Source organism: Emydura macquarii, unplaced genomic scaffold, assembly GCF_026122565.2.
Source record: "Emydura macquarii macquarii isolate MOO-44397 ecotype Brisbane River unplaced genomic scaffold, CSIRO-AGI_Emac_v2 contig_18, whole genome shotgun sequence".
Classification (NCBI taxonomy): Eukaryota; Metazoa; Chordata; order Testudines; family Chelidae; genus Emydura; species Emydura macquarii.
The window spans coordinates 5,037,194-5,059,352 of NW_027130155.1; the positions used below are offsets into that span (position 1 = coordinate 5,037,194).

The 22,159-nt window shown below is 38.0% G+C and overlaps 1 protein-coding gene across 1 annotated transcript in view; it reads right to left on the bottom strand.

Moving 5' to 3' along the window:
• Positions 1-1,593: 1,593 nt before the first annotated feature.
• Positions 1,594-22,159, bottom strand: part of MED12L (mediator complex subunit 12L) — a 266,607-nt gene continuing 246,041 nt past the window's right edge. The window contains exons 41-44 of the mRNA XM_067551717.1: positions 17,932-18,088; positions 16,545-16,613; positions 6,924-7,005; positions 1,594-2,186 (exon numbers count right to left, since the gene is read on the bottom strand). Coding sequence (XP_067407818.1) covers positions 2,134-2,186; positions 6,924-7,005; positions 16,545-16,613; positions 17,932-18,088 — 361 coding nt within the window. The 3' untranslated portion in view covers positions 1,594-2,133. The remainder of the gene's footprint in view (positions 2,187-6,923; positions 7,006-16,544; positions 16,614-17,931; positions 18,089-22,159) is intronic.

Below are 22,159 nucleotides of genomic sequence, written 5' to 3' on the forward strand. Positions count from 1 at the left end.
AGCCTGTTTGTTTTTAAAGAGATTTCGTTTTAACCTCTTTTTTTGCTAAATAACCTGGACTCAAGCAGAGTCAAGACCCAAGAATTTCTGAGGCTTTGCAAGACACAGGCAGCCTTGAATACTTTTGCTGACTATGTCCCTGGGACTACAGAAAGTTTATTATACAGTAATCTGGTTTTTTGTTGTTGTTTGTTTAACACAAGTATGAAAGAGAAATTACGGTTAAAATTGTATTGTGCTTCTGACACTCTCAATGCCATTAATTTGTAAACAAACAAAATACTAAGTATCCCTGCATCTCCCAGTTTTGCCTGCAATTATAACCACAAAGCCCCACTGCAGACACGTTAACTTTTCAAAACAGACAACCTAGTCATTTAGGGGAATGAGTGGCCTTTCTCTTTCAATAAGGGTCCATACCAACTGAGATAGTCAAGTCAAGAACTTTTTAGTTAAATAATTTTCACAGCAGTACAAAACAGTTCATAAGAATTTTATTTCAGTAAAGATGCTGACCCATCCTAGTGGTTGCTTGCATGGGTAAGACTTTGCCGTGTGGAAGTCAGAGTTAGATACAAATTATTGATATTATAGTTTTCCACACTAAACTATTTATGAAAATTTAATTATCTGAGCTGTCATACAGTTCTTCTACAATGCTTGCTGTATGTAGACTTTTTTCTATTCAATGAATATCTGACTATGATACCATATCGTACACTTATATTATGGCAGATGAAAAGATGAGTTAATATACAACATGAGAACAAAATTCCCGTATATTTTTAAATGCCCTGCATGTTTCACATTCAAAATTTGTGCATCTAATTCTAAAAAAATATCATGTTGAATAACTCTTAAATTACATGAACCGATAGTAAATTTATTCTGATTTTTTTTTCACTCTTGTATGAACAAATATACCACATATTTGAGCAAGGTTAAAATAGTTCTCTCTCTTTGTAATAAATTTAATGTATAACTTACTTGTGCTTTTGCTCCAAATTTATAAATGAAGTATGCATTACACAACAAAGACTACCACTCAACATTAAGAAGCAAATTCAAAATTTTAAGTACTTACCATACAAAATAAATAATAAATACATCTCTTAGAGGAAGAACTCATCTAGGGGAAGTTCAACAGATGCAAGGCTCAGCTAGAGCACTGCGGAAACAGCAAAAGGGATTTGGGGGAGGGGGGGTCTCTTCCATCCTGGCACAAGCTTCCAAAGGGCAAAATCTGGAAAGAGGCTTTTATTGAACCTAGCACATGAGACCCAGAGATCCAATTCCCTTTGAAGTCAATGGAAAGACTGCCATCAGATTTCAGAAGGACTTGTTCAGGCCCTAAATGATTTAGAGCGAAATCTGTTATGGCTATCCAGGCCTTTGTTACTACATTTTGTACCCTTCAAAAGGTTCACTGCCAATGAGCTTTGCATTAAAAAGAAAAATGTGAAGCACAGCTACTTCTAGTAGATTTATTAACATTACACTGTGGCTTTTTATATAAACTTTAGGAAGTTCTAATACAACCAAGAAACCCACTTCAGCACCTTCTTTTCACAATGAAAGAAAGAGAAAATTGGGTACTTTTAAACAAAGAACTTTATAAAGTGCTTATGAAAATTACAGACATAGTCAAAATTAATATGATTTAAATCAATGCTAATTTTACTGTTGAAGAATTAAGAGGAGAACACTTTAATGAACAAATCAACCTTTATGCCAAAATCGGAAGTGTCTTTCAATTCAGTAGTTTGGTCCAGTGCAGTTCTTAAAAAAAGAAAAAATGTTTCCCACAAATAAATAAACCCAACATTCTTTATCCTCTTTAAAAGTAACAGTACCCTAAAAAGCACCAAATTCATTTGCAACAACTGTGTTCTTCAAATAGGCCCACAAATCCATACATTTAATTCCAGTTAAATGCAAAAAAAAAAAAAAAAAGAAAAGAAAAAAAAAATCTTTCACTTTGTTACATATTCACATCAAGTGCAGCACAAAAATACATATTGAAAAAAATTAAAGAGAAAAAATTAAAAATTTGCTTTCTAGCAATAACTAGTGCATTGAATTTTGATTTTTCTTCTGTGCAAACATAACACATTTTGTTCCCACCTTCCAGATTCAGAAGTGTGAAGAATGCCCATATTGGTTCACCCCTTGTTGTGGCTGGTTACCTAAATGACAAAATAAAGCAAGTGTTTGCATGTGTGGTGTGCATTATACATAATACTAAATGAAGAAATAAATACCTATTTTTCAAATCACCATACTAAGCAATAAACAAGTCTCAGAGCAATCCATTCACAAAATGAGGATTTTTCAATGTTGAACAGTTGCAAATTAAGGACTGAATTCTGCACACCCACCACAAAGAAAACTCCAGGGGAGCTTTGCCTGCCCCAGGATTGCAGGATGGGTCTTTAAGATGAACTTTCAAACAATAATTGCATGCAAACAAATGAGACATCTAAACTGATAAAATAAAAAAAGTGACTACTTTATAATACTTGTCTTCCTGGATAACCCACATATCTTTGGTGGCCTCATCAGTTTCTGCAGAATTAACCTTTCATTTAAAAAAGGGGGGGCTCCCCACCTGTCTCTCCCTGATCCCCTTTCTGAAATGGTGTCTCAGTGCTTCCAAGAAAGTATTCCACATCCTCTCCCAAGCCCTGCAGGTGGGCAGCATGAATGCAGATAGACCTAAGTCCTTCCCTATCCCTAGATTTGAGAGAAAAGATAATATGGTCCCAGACAATAACTACTTTGTGCTGTGCCTCCTCCATGGTGGGGATCTGCCTGCCTTTAAGCAGGCGAGGATTGTCTTAGGGCAGTTTGGCTTCAGTGGAGTCACGGGTGATGACAAATAGTGGGTGGTTGAACCCTGGGGGAATCTGCAGGATTTGTGGGTGAGTAAACCCTGGTCCCACTCTCCCCCCCCCAAAAAAAAAAAAAGAAAAGAAAAGAAAAACTGGACAAAAATCTTTGCAAGAAAAATCTCTTGGAAATTTCATCCCCTTTAGTACTCTCCTGCATGAAGAAAAATTGAGCACCAAGTTCTTATTTCTTATCATTCTGAAGGAAACTTTCCAAATGTGAACCAGTGCAAAAGGGCATCCTGGATCTGTACACAGACTGAAACAATACAGACCCACTACATTCTGTTCCCAAATATATACATTTACATTTAGTCTCATTAAAAGGCATATTGTTTGCTTCCACCCATTTTACTACGCGACCTGGATTGCTCTGAATCAATGACCTATCCCTCTTCATTATTTATGCCTCCTCCAATTTTTGTGTCACCTCCATACTTTAGCAGTGATGATTTTATATTTTCTTCCAGGTCATTGATAAAGATGTTAAATAGCATAGTGCCAAAAACCGATCCCTGTGGGATCTCACTGGAAACAGACCTGGTCAATGAAGATTCCTTGTTTAGAGTTACATTTTGAGACCTATACAGCTTTTAATCCATTTATTGTGTGCAATGTTAATTTTATATTGTTCTATTTTTTTTAAATCAAAATGCCATGTGGTACCAAGTCAAACACCTTACAGAAGTCTAAGTATATTACATCAGCTCTATTACTTTTATCAACCAAACCTGTAATCTCAAAGAAAAAAAGATATCAAAGTAGATTTCACTCATGGGGTGGAATCCTGACCCCACTGACTCCAATGGGAGCTTTGCCTTTGATTTCAGTGGGGTCATGATTTTTTAAGTCTGGAAACTCCAGCTAATTTAGGACTGCAGACTGGTAACTACTGTACCTATATTTTCCTCCTGCTCCCAGCCTGAACCTTATGAATAAGGATTTGAAGGAAAAACAAATTAAACTATAAAATACGACATTATGAGATTCTAACACTTTACTGGCTATTACTAGTAGACAATATTTATTCTTCTCTTCCCTCTTTTTTTTTTCCCCCTCTGCATGTAGTTTAGAAAAATTTTCCGGCACTGCTATCTTGTATACGAAGCAACCCTGGAATGGTAGTATTCTGCATAACATAAATGAGGCCATTCAAAACAATATTACCTAATCACACATACTTGATATGGCAGGATGTTGATACTTGCCTTTTGTTAGAAAAAATAATGGAACTGCCAAAATGCTTTTCTTAACTAGTAATGAAAAACACTTCTCCTCTGGGACCCAAGTGTAAGTCCATTCTGCAGCCCTGACTTTAGGGGCATTGTGATAACTGGGGCTAGAGGTTTACCCTAATTATGAGTATAGCTGAAAAAAGCGAGTATAAGTTCATAATATGCCACAATAATATACAACAAATGTTGATTGGAAAATGTACAAAAGGAGACAGAAAGATTGAATTAGTCCAAACAAAAGGGCCTGCTGATACAACTCAAGGTCTGAACTGAGATCATGCTTGGTAAACAAAAGAAGTGTGGAACCAGAAATCAGAACCAAAATTAATGTGTTGGAATCTAGACCTAATTAGTGGGCAAAATAATGAGGGGATGGCTAGTCTGCCCACCATTCACTTTGTGGGTCCTTAAAGAAAGAGACTTTGGGAGAAAAATTGGCTACTGGAGCAAACTCCACCCCTCCCCCCAACCTCCTGGGATCCCAGGTCTTCATTGTCCAGATTCCGAGAGATATCTTGACCAGACCAGGCCAAAGAGAGGTACCCAAATGACCTTGCCACCCTACCAGCTCCAGCAGAATCCCTTATCACCACCTGGGATAAAACGGGATCAGAATTTAAAAATCATAACAGCAAGAAGAACAGCTCCAGCCCATCTTAACCAACGTCTTCTCTTTTCCCCCAAAGAACAGTTATTACCAACTTCGATATCATCTAAAAGTCCATCAAACAAGGGATTTTTCCCTTCTAAAAACTCTCTCCAGCTAAAAGGAAAGGGAAAAAAGGGATGTTGTTAAAATGAAAGCTTTATTAAATACTTTACATTTCACATGCTTTAACTGTTTTTTCCTTCTGTCTTTTATCTTTAATAAAAGATTAAAAGGATTTTAATAGTGTGTTTGTCATGGCAGGCTGAGGTCTCTATATACCAAACCCTGCATCTTGGTTAACACTGTTTAATGTTACAGTGACTGAATTATGTTAGCACCTTTGAGCTATATATTTCATTTAAATTAATACAACAGGAGCATACATCTCTCTGCTGAACTGGCTACTCCATTAACAAATAGGTTGACACCTAGCTAGCCACAGATAGACCAAACTTCAGTGAAAAGCTTGCCAATGAATAAACATGTGTTTATGTTTTGAACAGCTTTTTAGACTGAAAACAGCAGCACAGTATTTAAATTGTTTTATCAATCCATAAAGTTAGTATTCTGACAAAAAATCCACTAGCTTATTTCTAAAAATGTAGGGCCTAATCATTAGAAGGACTGAGCAACCTCTGCTCTGTCTGGAATTCTATGGGAGACATGAGCGGTCAGTATCTATCCAGAATATGCACTTGAATAGTAATTTAGTGACGTATTTTTCAACTAGAGGCTCTGTCCTCAGTTCTTATAGGGACTGGTCCTGCTGAAATAATGCTTCTGTTTAAAAAATAGATACATAAATAAAGATTTGTAGGCACTGAATATGGGGTAATTCAGTGGCACTGAACAACACTGGAAATTTGAATGCCCCAATTCTTGGTAATCATAGCAGGCCCAGTACTCAGTATATTTTATATCTTACATTTACTGACCTGTCCTGAAGAATTAAGCTTTTAAAATAAATGATTACAGTAAAATCTAATATTTTTATTTAGCAACACAATAGTTGCCATACTGGATTAGACCGGGGGGAGGGAGGGGGGAATATGGTTTTATATCATGTCTCTGGCACTACTGTAGAGGAAGGTGCTAGACATCCTTAATGGAATAACCTGCCCATGGGGGATGTTTTTTCCTAACCCCCACCGCTCTCTAGTTGGTTTATATCCTGAAGCATAATATGTATTACATTCCTTTTACATTTTTTAATCCTATATAATATGTAAATTAGGATGTTTTCACTAGACACATACATCTTATACGCTTTCAGGAATGCTGTTCACCTCAGTACTGTTGTGTGTCAATAAGCACCAGAGGTGGCTAATGTGCTGTGTAAAGTGGCAGCTCTTTATATCAGTTTTAAATGTGCTGCCTTTCAATTTCACTGGCTGTAACCTTGTTCTCAGAAAGATGTGCCCAATATATCCTCTAAGTACAATGTTATGTTATATAACTTCGTTATTCATTTCCTCCCTAAATTAAAGCCTCAACCTTTTCAGTCTCTTAAAAGTAAGTCTTTGCATAAGCCCTGGTTGAAATTTTAATTTTCAAAAGAAAACTAACCTTTTTTGCTTTGTTCAAAAAGTCTCACTTTGAAAATTTTTTTAAAAAACTTTCTAAAAATTTTGTTTAGAAAACTCTCAATTTATTTAGAAGAATTTCATTTTTATTTCCCACCTCACTTTTTTTTTTTTTTTTTGGGGGGGGGGGGGGGCGGCATTTTTTTTTTCTAGTGAGGAGATAAAAGCCGGGTAGGGAATTCAAGATGTGAGAGAAAATGTTTTCTCTCCCACTTTTCTCAAACCTTTTCCAGTGGATGAAAAGGGTAAAAAAAATGTGCTGCGGGAAATAAAAAATCTCCAATCAAAAATAAATGTTTCTAAATGTACTAAAATTTCCAGAAAGAAAAAAAATAAAAGAGGAGGAAAGTAAAAAAGGAAACAGAGTGGAAGTTTTTCCACTATTTCAAATAAAATAAAAAATATTTCTTGTCATGTACCGAATCTGATTTTCAGTGCCTGCAGTTACATCATTCTCAGAACTGTAGGTGTCAATAGCATGATGTACTTACATTTTCATGTTTCTTGTTTTAAATATGCAAAAGAAACTGCAGAAAAATAGATGCCTCTTATAGATGGGCATACTTACAAGAGAGCTGTTTCTGGAGTTGTCTGACTAGAGCAGCCGTCTGCTGTTGCTGCTGTGTCTGCTGCAAACCTTGTCTTGGAAACTGCAACAGAGAAGATGAAAAATGCTCATACAGTTCAGGATGACACATCAACGTCTTATCAAAGGAGCATAGTCTATGCATCTCTCAAAACACAAAGGGAAAGCTAAGATACACACTAAAATTCAATTTATATATATCAAAATAACTAGCACACTGAATTTAACATATCACAGTATACATAGGTATTAACGAACCAGAGACACAGGAAATCCTTCCTGGACTACCTGGCTCACAAACTGCTTACTACTTAGGCTGGAGGTTGGTAACAAACATCAGGACTGAATATGTATAATACCCTGAAAAGCCTCCCAACAGCTATCACACTGGTTCTCAAGGGAACTGCACCTCTTATAGACAGTGGAGGAGGAGAACAGACCAGGACCTCTTCCAGTCTCTCTCCGGTTCCTCCTTCATCACCTCTCTTTAATTTCCAGTTTATGTCTCCAAATCTCTGGTGTCCCACTGGTGTCACTAATATGTCTACACTGCAGCTGGGAGTCTACTTCCCAGCACAGATAGACAGAAGTGCTATCTTTGCTTGAGTTAGTGCACTCAAAATAGCAATGTCGCCAAGTGTAGCTTCAGGATACAAATCCACCCAGAAACCCTGAGAACATACTCAGACAGCTAACTCAAGCCACCCACCATCCATGCTGCCTTTTCTTTTCTTTTTAAAAAAGCATGCTAGCTTAAGCAGAGCTGACACTTGTCTGTCTTCCCAAGCTTGGAAGCATGTTCTCAGCTGCAGTGTAGACACTGGGAAGTACTGCAAACACAATACAAGAGACTTTGGGCATGCACAGAAAATAGCAGACAAGGAGATAGAAGAGTCTACGTAACAAAACAAAATGTGCTAGTGAAGCTATAGAGCTTGTGTTGATCCTGCCGTCACTGAGGCTATTGTTCCCTGGAGAAAGAGCTAATTTTGGAGAATTTATATATGTATTTGCCTTTCGCATTCTGGAAGTCAAAACTGCTCATACTCTCCTATCACACCCTAGGGAGAAACAGATGTTTCTTTTCTGTTTCTGTAAGTGTTAACTGTGAAAAAGAAAAGAAAACCATCTGACCTCCTGAAAATCCCATATGCAATTGGCAACAAAAGCAACTAGGAAGAGACATTTTTGAAGATCTATGATGACAGAACATGACAAATTTTCTTATAATAAATGGTTAAGACACATTGAACAAAGAGTGTTGTGTTTCCTGAGTCCTTGGAACCTTTTAAATTTCACATTTGGTTATAAGATATTACACGTGCTTCCAGCCAGACACAAGCCATAGATTTAGTCTTCTTCTGCAAACAGACCATCCATCTTTCCTATCTTTGCAGTGGCTGGCATTCATCCAGGAAAGTACTTTAAGTGGTTTTACCGTCTGCCTGTCCAAAGCTGATAAAAAGATCTGTTTTATTTGATTGTATCATTTGTAAATAACAATTGCACTTCAATCAAGTGTAATATTTAAACAAAATTCTGGTACTGACAGGCGGCGCAGGGGGAAAAGATGATTTTTCCCACCATGAGACTACTTCAAATAAAATTAAAGATGCACGAAATGGCTTGATCCTCCATGGTTCTGCACACCACTTGCTAGGTGGTGATCGTGTTCTCAATTCCCTTTGACTTCAATGGGAACTGAGGATGTCCAGCACCATTCAGGATCAGATCAACTCTGCCCATGTGAAACAAATTAACAATGATGAGCCTGATTCTGATCTCGCTTACGCCAAGGAGCATCAGGTGCAAGTCCTTTCAAGTAAATGGAATTACACCAGTAGAAAACTGGGAGGAGATAAATCTTAAAAGGCTAAATTCTGCTCTCAGTTACTCTGGGATTACACCAATGTTCTTTCACTGACTTCAGTGAAGTTGCTGTATACCTATACTGGCACAAGACCAGAATTTGGCCTTATACTAGCCTTTCCACCAACATGCATTGCTTGCCTAGCAATTCTACATAGGAGCCTGGGTTTCAGATTAACAGACGCGGTAGGACTAGCACCACTTTATTTTCCAAACTTCTGGCTGCAGTTCTAAAGAAAAAACATTCTCTATTAAGAGCTTTTATCTCCAGTTATCTGATCATAAATATATCTTCAAATCAAGCTGCTGAATTAGAACAAGGAAAACGTGCCCCAACTCCAGATGTTCCTTTATGCAACTAATAGCAACTTGAGTAAGTAGATTACAGGATGGGAGAAACTGAGTAAATTGTTTTGTCCGCACTGATACCTGAATTCAAAAGGTTATTCTGATTAGTTTCAATTGGTAAAACTCAGTTTTATTCTTCCACATTAGAATAAGAAGTTACAATGGTATATGCATTTTAATTACACTGATGTTTGCATTGTGTCAACCCTCTCTTTAAAAGTGATACTTTCCTTTCAGTTTTCCAAACACTAGACTGTAAACCCTTTATCACACAAGGAAACCTTGGAAATGACTATTATTGGGCCCTAAATTAACAAAACAAGCAACGAATATTCACTGTATATTTGGAAAGATTACTGTATTTCTCTCTTACTTCTGTCACTCTCTCAAAGACTCATTATAAATTGCAATGTCTCAGACATCAGAGCAAGCAGAAAGTTAGAATATGTGGCAGAAAAAGAGAAAATTCATCAATCACATTAAAATTCAGCTGTTATCAATGGTGGTGATACCGTACAATGGGCTCAGGCTATCTGTAAAATCTCTGGATTAAACTCTGCTCTCAATTATACTGCTGTAAATCCAGAGAATGTCCACTGAATCACCCCAGTGTAACAGAGACCAGAATTTGGCTAATTGCTCTTTAATGGCTCAATCCTATGAAGTGCTGAGCACTCTGGCATTGATCTTACACAACACTTAAGCACATCTGTTAAGTACTACTCATGTGCTTACCTTTATGCATGTGCTTAAGTGCAGTGTAGGAGCAGGGAAAGAATGCTCATTTTATTGTAGGATTGAGACCTAACAGTCATTAAGGAGACAAAACAGCAAGGGCCAAAATAGATCTTAAATATATATTTATTTCAGGAGATAAAATTATCTTCATGCTGAGTTTAAGTGTTTTAAAACAAAAAGGTAACTGCCCATATATTCTGGTAACAAAACATGTCCCAGGATTCCATCATAATTTCTCCGTGTTTGCAAGTATCCTTGGTATTTAATCTAATCTTCATTATTATTTTAGGAACACCATAATGCAAAAAGATTTTTTCCCATTAATTTAGCACATCAGCCATCATTAGCCTTCAAAAGTTGCAATAATGAAAGTACATTGCACAGATCATCAATAGGATTGCCTAATACCGAAGTCATTTCCCAGGAGGAGAGTGATTTTTTAAAATGTTTCTCAAATGCAAAGAAGTGATATATGGTAAAGATGTATTAGATCAGCCCTGCTATATCCCTGCCAGCCAATACAGGATTGTTTCTCTACATTAAATTTTCTAGTGTATGTCAATCTAGTTCTAGATGCCCAAAGCACTGAGGCTTCAAAAGCTTTCCATAATCTAATTAGAGAGGCAAAAGGGATGAGGTAATATCTTTTACTGGACCAACTTCTGTTGGAGAAAGAGACAAGGTCTGTGTAACTTGAAAGCTCATCTCTTTCACCAACAGAAGTCTTTGCCAAAGCAGCACACTGTAGAGCAGACACAGGCAAATACAGCTTAAACAGACCATTAGGTGAAGGTCAAATCTTCACTCAATAAGAATATCTTTTGTGTGAAAGGCTTTGCAAAAGAAATATTGTGATAGAACTGCCAGCCTACCCCTCCTTGGAATTTGGGTTCACAATCTTTGTAAACCAGGTTACAAAAGAAAAATGTTTCCAGTCCCAGCTTCCTACAGCTTCAAGCAAAGGTAAATAGCAAAACAGGGTAATATTCCTTAATCTTAGACCAAATGAGAACCAAAAAAAAAAAGGGGGGGGGGAGAAGAAAGGAGGTGTCCTTCCGGTCATTAGAACCAAAGAACGTAGAGTAGCTTGCGTATCTCCCATCAACTTCCTAACGTCTACCTACCGCGGTGTCCCCACTATGCTGCGCCGACAGGAAATACCCTCCCGTAAAAGCAGCGTTACTCTTTTTGGGGGATGGATTAATGGCGTCAACTTCCAGATCAATTGAGCAAGTCTCCACTGTTGCTCAATCGATCCCGCAGAATCAATCTGGTGGTGCCAACAGTGCCACCATCAATATAGACATACCCTTTCATACTTATTTTACACACACATGCACCCCACCTTTGAACTTTTCCCGTTTGCATGAGGACATGACCACGAATTTACTTTTGTTTTTAAAACTAAAGGTTACCACTCAAAATATTATTTGTATTTTCTAAACAGTCCTTTAAAGTTTCCTTGATCTCCAGTGGTGAAATACTACCACGCTTGTCACTTGACTTGTGTTTTCCACTCCAGCACATATACTATGCATGCTGGCAGCACTTGCAAACTTCATATTTCATTATTCTATTACCCCTCCGGAAAGATACACAATTATCATCATCTATATTTATGTAAAACATTATTAGATGGGTTGGAATGCAGGTCTTTACATTCCCTGGTTTATTCTGCTGTCAAGTAGTTTTGATTAAAAAAACAAAAAACAAAAAAAAACCCACCATTGCTCCTAAAAAAGTTCTTGTTACAGAAATTCCAGAGGATCCAGTATCCAATAGCAGAACTTTAGAAGAGGATTTTATTATTTGAGAAATGTAATAATTTTTTCCTAGTGAATAAAATGGGGAAAAATTATCATGTGCTGCAATTTCCCTGGACTGCTTCATGTTGACCTGCAGAATGCTCATATTTTCCAGACTATAAGCCTAATGTATGATTAGGAGGATAACAGAAGCATCCAAAATTTTTCATTAATTACATATAATTTTGCTACTCCAAAAGAGGTTATGTCTGTTGTGATTTGGCTAGAGAGCTAAGCCACATCCCCAACACTGACCTGGGTATGGAGACCCACCTCAAGGAAAGAAACTGAGGCAGGGAGCACTGGCAGTGCCATGCTTGGCCAGCAGGGGTCACTACCGGGAAGCCACACTCCATAACACTTCCCCAACACCCAGATAGGACTGCCATGATTGATGGTGGGAGAAATTGGAGAATATGTACATGTAGTATAAATATCTTTTAGAAATTGAAGCGTTCTAGTAATTGAGTCTATCCTTGAAAATCAACAACATTCTAGTCAATCTACCAAAAATACCTTGTAAATGTGTGAGACAGATCAAGAAAAGTGAAGCTGATGAAGCAAGGACTCCCATATCTTCAAACAGCTGGGAGGTGTAGTTCACTGTCAAGAAAATACAAAGAAGATCCTGTCCATTGAAGGCCCTGGCTGGTGATAGTAGGTTGTCTTTAGCCATGGTTCCAAACCAATGTTAACTCTGATTTACTTCAGCAATGCTAAAACTGGGGCAAAGAGTAATTTCCACCCTGGCCTTCTCCCAGCTCCAGTCCTCTCCCTGGGACTCATTAATTCTGCCAATATGCTTGCTAGTATGTTAATTAAGAACATAAGAACAGCCATACTGGGTCAGACCAACGGTCCATCTAGCCCAGTATCCAGTCTTCTGACAATGGCCAATGCCAGGTGCTTCAGAGGGAATGAACAGAACAAGTAATCATCAAGTGATCTGCCCCCGGTCGTCCATTCCCAGCTTCTGGCAAACAGAAGCTAGGAACACTTTAAAGCATGGTTTTGCATCCCTGCCCATCCTGGCTAATAGTCATTGATGGAGATATCCTTCATTAACTTATCTAGTTCTTTTTTGAACCTTGTTATAGTCTTGGCTTTCACAACATCCTCTGGCAAAGAATTCCACAGATTGACTGTGCGTTGTGTGAAGAAATACTTTCTTTTGTTCATTTTAAACCTGCTGCCTTATTAATTTAATTTGGTGACCCCTAGTTCTTGTGTTATAAAAAGGAGTAAACAACACTCCTTTCATGACTGGTGTGGAGAAAGTAAATGTTATAGATCTCTATCATCCTCGTCCCCTTAGTCATCTTTTTCAAGCTGAAAAGTACCAGTCTTATTAAATTCTCCTCATATGGAAGCTGTTTTATACCCCTAATAATTTTTGTTCCTCTTTTCAGTTCCTTTTCCAATATCAATATATCTTTTTTGAGATCGGGCGACCAGATCTGCTCACAGTATTAAAAATGTGGGTGTCCCATGGATTTATAAAGAGGCAATATGATATTTTCTGTCTTATTATCTATCCCTTGCCTGATGATTCCCAACATTCTGTTAGCTTTTTTGACTGCCACTGCACATTGAGTGGATGTTTTCAGACAACTATCACAGTGACTCCAAGATCTCTTTCTTGAGTGGTAACAGTTAATTTAGACCCTATCATTTTATATGTATAGTTAGGATTTCGTCTTCCAATGTGCATTACTTTGCATTTATCAACACTGAATTTTATCTGCCATTTTGTTGCCCAGTCACCCAATTTTGTGAGACCCCTTTGTAACACTTTGCAGTCTGCTTTGGACTTAACTATCTTGAGTAGGTTTTTATCATCTGCAAATTTTGCCACATCACTGTTTACCCCCTTTTCCAGATAATTTATGAATATGTTGAACAGTTCTGGTTCCATTACAAACCCTGTGAGGGACAACACTATTTACCTCTCTCTGTTCAGAAAACTGATCATTTGTTCCTATCTTTTAACTGGTTACTGATCCAGGAGAGGACCTTCCCTCTTATCCCATGACCTCTTACTTTGCATAAGAGCCTTTGGTGAGGGACCTTGTCAAAGGTTTTCTGAAAATCTAAGAACACTAGATCCACTGGATCACTGTTGTCCACATGCTTGTTGACCCCCGCAAAGAATTCTAATAGATTGGAATAGATAGAATTCTAAAAGCCAGGTTGATTCTTCCCCAACAAATTTCTCATTGAAAGGCTAGCCCTGCTATGTTTCACTGCCCGAAGTGAGGGCAGACGACTGTGATTCTGCCTCTAAGATGATTAACACTTTCTCTGTACAGTACATGTCGCAATCACTATCACTTTATGAGCTCAAAGACATTGATCACATCAAAGATCATACTGTAAATCTAATGAAAAGTAGTTTTTGCATGTTATATGTTACAACCTTCAGCTCCTAACTGGAGTTTCAGGAGGAGCTGACACAGACAAAAGACACAAGTTACAGCTATGATAATAAACCAGCTACCTAAGAAAAGGGCTAGACTCTCTAACATCCAAACTAAACACAATGCAATTTGGGTAACTTGGTTCCCTAGAATACATAAACTTAAACTCAAAAACTCTGGATGCACAATTTAGTGTTAAGGGCTGATATTTTCTTTAAACTTGCTCATTTAGACTGCTAACCTGTTTCTCACCTGGCACTTTTGGTAGGCACCACATTTTTGTATGGCTTATCTTTTTAATTTGAGTTCCTTTAATTAGCTACTTTTACAAGGCACATATGACCATGTATAGTAGGCTCTCAAAATTCCAGTGTAAATATACAAATGTAGTATATGTTAAAATAACATGTTCATAGAAAATTACCTGATGATACGGGAAGAGACCAGGTCATTCATGTGTTTTTAGCAAGACATTTCATATTTTAGATGTAATGAAAGGCTACAGTTTAAGACTAACAAGGAAATATTCTGAAAGTTACTGTGATTAGATGGTCCTTTCTATGCAACTGCAATACATGACCAATCAGGAAAATGCTTCTCTACACAATTAACTGTGTGCTCGAGTCTTTAAAAAAAAAGAAAAGACAATATGCCAGAACACACTTCCGGTACTATGCCATTACTCTGTTCTGGCTGCTCACAAACACATCAGAATAGCATTTCAGAGTGTTCTGGCACAAATCAAGTTCTGTATATGGGACTTTCCTCCAGTAAACTAAATCAATATTGTATCCTTTTTGTACACATTGAAATGTTAGGCAACAAGCACCTATTTCTTAGTTACCAAAGCACACGAGAGACTATATTTTAACCGTTTAGTACACATTAGCTGTACATCAAGAGAACAACTTCTACAGGATATAAATCCATTTTTCTGTATTAAAGTCATGTGTAGGCATTACGCTACAAACTAGTGTTTTTGATTAAATAGGAGAGTGGAATTTTCACTGTTTAAAATCAGCCATCAGAAGAGCCCATCAATCATGTAAATATAATACAAATATATTTAAATTGGCGAAGGAAAATATAAAGTGCCTTAGAATTCAAAGTGGATTCTATAATTCATATTAGAGTGCACACAGTTTCAGAATTGGCTTCAATAATATATGTTATCCTGCTTTCACATAAAAGTTTTAAAACAAAAATCCATATAAAAAAATGTAAGGTTACAACCATTAGCAATGACAAAAAACATTATATAAAGTTGAGTTCTGCATAGTCAATACCATGAGGAAACATATAAAATACATAGTATATACAAAATATATGGCCAACATTCAGTCCTGGTGCAATAAAGGTTAAGTTCAGGTATCTTACTCCTTCTAGGCTAATAAATGATCGGTTACACCCCAGGAATGAAGAGATTCACAGTTTTCCAATGGTACATCAGCCCTTGCTTTTATACGAGAGCTTGAAATAGTGACATTTTAATGTCTAGAATAAAAATAAGAATTTGAGAGATTTTTAAAATATGTTAGTTATATTTTTATCTCTGTCTCCGAGGTCTGCATAATAGGATTCAGGGTCCTTGAGCAACTGTTTTTACAGGTGGAAGGAAATAAAGTAAAACAGAGAGAGTTCCAATAACATTTTTTTAAAATTCTCAAACATTTCCACAAAGTTGCTCTTAAGTTTGTGGCATATGCAAAATCTAAGATAGTTTGGTGCAATATAAAGGCTTTATCAGCCCGGGTCAGGGATAATCACTGCATGTGAGCTGTATGGTCATTCCAAAATCACGCCGATCATCAGCATACACACCCTGAAATGATATACTCAGCCTGTAGAACTAATGAATTTAAAATAATTACATGAATTTAGTGCTCATGAAAGGTTCCAGATTGATAGAAGCAGGCATCCATTAATTATCTATCAAAGTTTTGAGGAGAGCAAGAGCAGTTCCAACTTCCCCAATATAACTGAACCCTGACAACCAAGGGTGACTGGGTAGCTCATGATACTCCAGTCCCAGAACTAGTGTTTTTAAAAGATAAACTAAAATGCTGTGTTTTAGGTAGTCTAGGTGGTGCAAATGATTAATACACAAGCCTTTTGTTTCATGACGGATGTTCAAATCTGGTCTTTACATTAAAAAGAAAAAAAGAAAGATAGTCACTGGGTAACCTGTCTTAGCACATCATAAAACGACCACACCATTTGACAAGATTGTCAGAGAGGACCATGGATGGAACTACAGGATTGTGCACATCAGCACTGATATGCGAAGGCAGAGCAGTCTGAGTAAGCTTATACTACACTTCCTGGCACTGCTCCTAGACTGCTTTACTTCCATGAGAAATAAAACCTACCCCATAAGTACCCCTCATACCCACATTACACCAGCTGGTTTTCACAGGCCTGCTTACCAACGGCTGCTGTGGTTGCACTGCTTGAAGACCAAGTGCCTGCTGCTGACCCTGTTGCTGCTGCTGCAACTGAAAGAACATTGTCATGGTAACATGGTACAATCTGCTATATTATACAAATGATTAATAGCAATAACAGCAGCACCAGCAGCCTTTTTATTTAAGAAGGCATAGCAGCTCTCACTGTTCCAGGGATATAGATCATGGAGTTTGCTTTTTCACTAACTTATCTTTCTAAGCTATGATTTGTGTATGTTTTTAGTGTTGGTTGAGGACGGCGTGTTCCTCACTATAATATTTAGGAGCTGCACCCTGCCGTTCTCTCTATTTGCACAGTGCCGGCCACATTCTGGACGATAAATAATGAATATTTACAATACAACATTCATAATATCTATTGAAGAAACATCATTGCAGAAACAGATTCAAAGTCTATCTATTTGGTATGTTCAACTATTAACTGTATGCACACATAAGTCTACCCATTCTCAACCTATTTACCATTGTGGGCTGCATATGCTCTCTGTGTGTTATGTGGGCCACAGCTATACAATATATATACTACCTGTATGGCCCAGAGGATGTCACATGGGATGCAGCTATGTGCTGATTGGGTGCAAGTGGCCTGCAGGTTGAGAACCACTGCATTAGAGTGAAAGCATGAAAATAATTATACCAGTCACCAAGAATACAAAATATTTTTAATGTGTGTTGCTTTTCCTTCTACGTGAATCCCAGGGTGGTGTTTTGGTTTTTAACTGCCAAACTGAGATTTAACTGCCAAATTAGGATACATCATCAAATCAGATTATGCAAAATATTATAGACAGGGGCTGTTTCCACCCTACTTTAAGTCTGGCATATTACACTATTTGATTATAAGAATACACATAACCTAGAAATATAAATTATATTGTGCCATGATTATTGAGATTGTCGCAGCTCAGTATCCTGTGGCAAAGAGAAGGTTACTGGGGAGGAAAAAAGGCAACACTCTCTGATTTATAGCTCATCATGAATCTTTTGATAAAATGTTTTTTTGCTGAAAAATGCTAATTCCTTGTGAGGTTTTTCAGGTCCAGGTTGGTATTTCTGGTCAAAATGAGAGAGAGAGAGAGAGAGAGAGAGAGAGACTGACCCCAGAACAACCACGAGGCTATCATCTATTCTGGGATGAGACTCTCTCAATCTCTCCTATTGGAGCTCTTTTCCACTTTGTATAAATAATTATTCACTAGATTAGGAGAAAGGGGAGTGAGAGAGAAACTCCACAGCATGGCAGTTATGGCACTCACCTGTGACACGGGAGATCCAGGTTAAAGCCACTACCTGATTCAGAGAATAAGGCCCCAAATACACTTTTTATTAACACAACCAAGTGCCCCACCTGAAGGAGTCGCTGTTGTCGAATTTGCTGTTGTCTCTGTCTCATCTGTTCCTGAGGAAGCTGTACCGAGTTAAGGTTTGGATGAGCAGCTGTGGTTGGTACAGTATCAAGTCCCCCTGCGACCAAGGAACTCTGTTGCAAAGGCTGATGAGCTAGTCTGAATGAGAAGAATCTATTTCAGGGTAATTATATTTAATTTACAGATAAAGATCAAATGAGTCTGAGTGTTCAACTCTCTGGATTTAAATTTGTGTCTTGTACACTTGAAATGCAAGTTTTACAGGAAGATTGTATTTTCAAGCAAGAATGTTTAGAAAAAATGTATCCAATGGAAACATCTACAATACTATTATTTAATAACTGAACTGAATAGTAATATGTTGTTGTATGTGTGTATTAATTAAACTAAAGAGAAGTTATCCAGCTATTCAACTCTTCAGAGTTCAAATGAGCAGCCAGCTTCTACATGGTATGTAACATTTATTGTTAAACTAGGAAGCAGGCATTCTCCACTAGGCCTTATGATTTAGTTCCAGACAAAAGCTATGTTAAGATGAACTTGAGGTTGAGAATATCAATATTTTGGAATAAAAAGCATTGCAAGAATGATGTAATTATTGCCAAAACAAGCATTATAAGCCCAAAACATTCAGAGTTAAGATTAAATGTAAAAGAAATCCAAACCTGTTAATGTATGGAAATGCAGTTAATGAACCCAAACTATCTTATCTGTGCCCTCTAGTAAAACCATCCATTAAACATACAATTCTGACTAATACATATTAGTGGCTGTAGTCCCAGATTAAACAGATTTTTTTTAAAACACAAATATTTTTAAATTTTCCCTCCATAATAATATGATACTGTGCTTAAATTGCAAGTGATTTAGGCACATTTTGAAATTTCATCTGGGGATGGTTTAGGGCTGAATTCACACAGAGAAAGAAGAACAGGTGACAGGTAACAGGGCATAGGCTGTTATTCCCTAACTGATAAATCACTGTTACTCCAGAATATGTGGGATAGAATTTAGTGTGGGATGAATTTTCAAGATGGCGTGCATAAGATGGATTTCCACATGATGATTAGTGCTTATTTATGTGTAAGTCATTTAAATAAAACTGTGGTCAGTGTATTCCAACAGTGGTGTAATTTAGTAATGAGAAGCAGGTGAGGTAAGGACATGCCAATGTCACAGTAAAAACTTGTAAATACATCCAAATTAGCGGATCTCTCATTGGTTCAACACTGAGGGAGAAAACCAAAGCTTGACTATTTTTGTAACAAACCCAATATGATTAATGCTTTGCTGTTAGCAGTTCACTATGTAGTCATCAGATGATAGAAATTATTTCTTCCTCAACAGAAGAAAAAGTTGGACACAAGGTTTGATGCTGTTGCTGAGATGAAAAAAATGGATGTTTGATCTTACGGATAAACATCAGTTACTCTACAATGTGTGGGCCAGGATTATATTTTCTAACAATGCTGATGACATTTAAATTGAACTGTGAAGAAGAACAGACTGCAAGCACTTCAGGGCAATGACCGTTCTTACTCTACTTGTACAGCTTCTAGCTAGCACAATGAGATCTGATCCTGGTTTTAAGGTAAAATTAATTTGTTTCCACAATATATTTAAAATAATGTCATTAGCCAGGGCTGATAACCACTTAGTTTCTTAGCAACCAATTCACCCACTAAAAAATAGAAAAGTTCATGAATGCCGAGTTTATGTAAACCAGCAACAACTCTTAAAGCTTTTTTATTTTCTCCTATGAACCTATCCAACTCCCACTGAGTAATTATTATTTATTATTATTATTATTTTTACAGGAGTACCTCTGGGCTAGATGCCATAGTTTCTGGATAACTACCTCTGTATTCCCCCCACTCCCATGGTCACCTCACAAAAGTGCCAGTCATGCTAAGGCCTCTAGCCATGACTTGGGTATGGACCCATGTCCCACTCCCTTCTGACCAAGGTTTAAGGCTGTACAGACCTATGCCATACACTGTGATATCCCCAGCAAGCCAGTCTGCCTAATGGCCAGTGCCCATGCTTGCTTTTTTGCCAAGGAGAATAGCCAGCATATGCCAGCAGTTATACGTTACCACACAGCTCCTTCTCAGCAGGATATATTTATTTTTAGGCAAAGCATCAGAGAGAAAACAGATAAAACCATAAAACTCGCTAAAGGCTTAGTAATCATACCAGAACTCGCCCATCTTCCACATCAGGGATGTGGTAGGCCATTACCCCTTCTCGTCCTTCAGGATCAAAGATCCTGACCATTTGCTCACTCAGAAAGAAGGCCCTTCAGTCTGTTTAAACTCACTCTTTAAATACCCCAGGTTTTCTCTTTGTTGCTTGGTCTGTGAAAAACCCAGTTTGAACCAGTATATGCAAATCACCCAGGAGTTAGTGCTTCTCCAAAGTTGTTTACAATCCCAGGGGTAGTCACCCCCTATTGTTTTTAGTTCATGCAGAAGCTGTGGTAACCCTCCCCCAGGAGTAGGACACAAACCTACATAAACCATTCATAAATTTAATACCGGGTCCAAAGATACTGCATTGGGTTGCACTATCTGTCACACTAGATAACGTACAAACACGTAACGAGACAGTCCCTGCCCCCAAAGTCTTTACAGTCTAAAAATACAAAACAAAGTATGCCAATAGGAAAGAGAGGAAACAGAAGGGGAAATGATCTGCCCAAGGTCACGCAGCAGGTCTGTGGCAGAGCCAGGAACAGAGTTCAGGAATCCTGATCCCCAGTTCAATGCCTTATCCACTAAGCCATTCTGTCTCATTGATAGAAAAACTGTCATTGACTTCACTGGGAGTTGCATCAGGCTGTAAGTTACTAAGCATATTTTAGAAATATTTTACACTCCTAGGTCAAACGAAGGTTTATTCTTAGAGCTTGATAATGACAAATCAGCATATTATACAAAATTAAAATTAGGTACTGTACATGTTAGTCTCTAAAACCTTTGTTCCGATTAGTCATACTGATTGTGTGATGCCTTACATAACTAATAAATAGAATCAATGTGCTTCATGTTGACTTTGAAACATAACATCTGCAGCATAAAGAAAGCCAAACAACAGTTCTGTCCTCAGTTATAATGACCTCAGAGATGTTTTCAACAGTTTGGGAAGTCTTAACATTTTCTTTTAAAGACAGGCTTTTGAATCATATCTATCGCATGACAACTAGGGATGGATACATTTGTGGAGCCTGAGATTTTGCAAATCTTGAAAACTTTGTTTTCCAAACAATTGTGAGTTTGTGAATCTTTTTCACCTATAATTTAACCTCATGTTTTTTCAAGGATTATCCAAATAAAAATGTGCATTTCTAGTTGAACAGTAAAATGTGTTCCTTATTAGGGACAGAAAAACTCTCTAAAAGATAGGCTGGCTCTGGCACACTGGCTGGTACATACTGTGCCAGTGGGATTGTCAGAAGCACTTGACATTGGCCGAACACTGCTCTTATTGAAGTTGATGGTAAAACTCTCATTGAACTTCCACAGGAGCAGTGTTTGGCCAATGCATGGCACTTTTGAAAATCCCCGTCCTATATTTTTATTAGAATTTCCCTCTTCCCCCACTCTCTCCAACAATTTAATTTCCACTCTACCCACTTTCTGTTCCATTTTCATTTCTTCCCCCCCCTCTCCCCACTTGATTTTTCCGTCTTTTCCTTAATACTTCTTTTCTGACAGTCTCTTCTAGGCAGAAAGTAAATCCCACTACATCTGAGCTGAATTTTCAAATGTTGATCTAGTGCAGGGGTGGGGAACCTTTTTTCTGTCAAGGGCCTGATGGTGACCCTGGCGGCGGGGGAGAATTCGGCGACAGGGGGGAATTCGGCGGCGGGGTTCCGTGGGGGGCAAACGGCGGCAGGGTTTCAGCGGCGGGCACTGCCCCCCCCCCACGGAACCCCGCCACCACCGCGAAACCGCGCCGCCGCCGAATTCCCCCCCGTCGCCAGGGCCATACCTAATGATTTTGCGGGCCGGACCAAATGATTTCACGGGCCGTATACGGACCGTGGGCCAGACGTTCCCCACCCCTGATCTAGTGCATTCAAACTTAAGCAAAGTGCCTTTGCCCATCACTAGTTGAATGAATGAGCACATCTTGTGTTTCATAGACTTTCCAACATTTATTTCCCCATGGATCCTGCAGGATTTATGCATGTAAACCAGATTATGG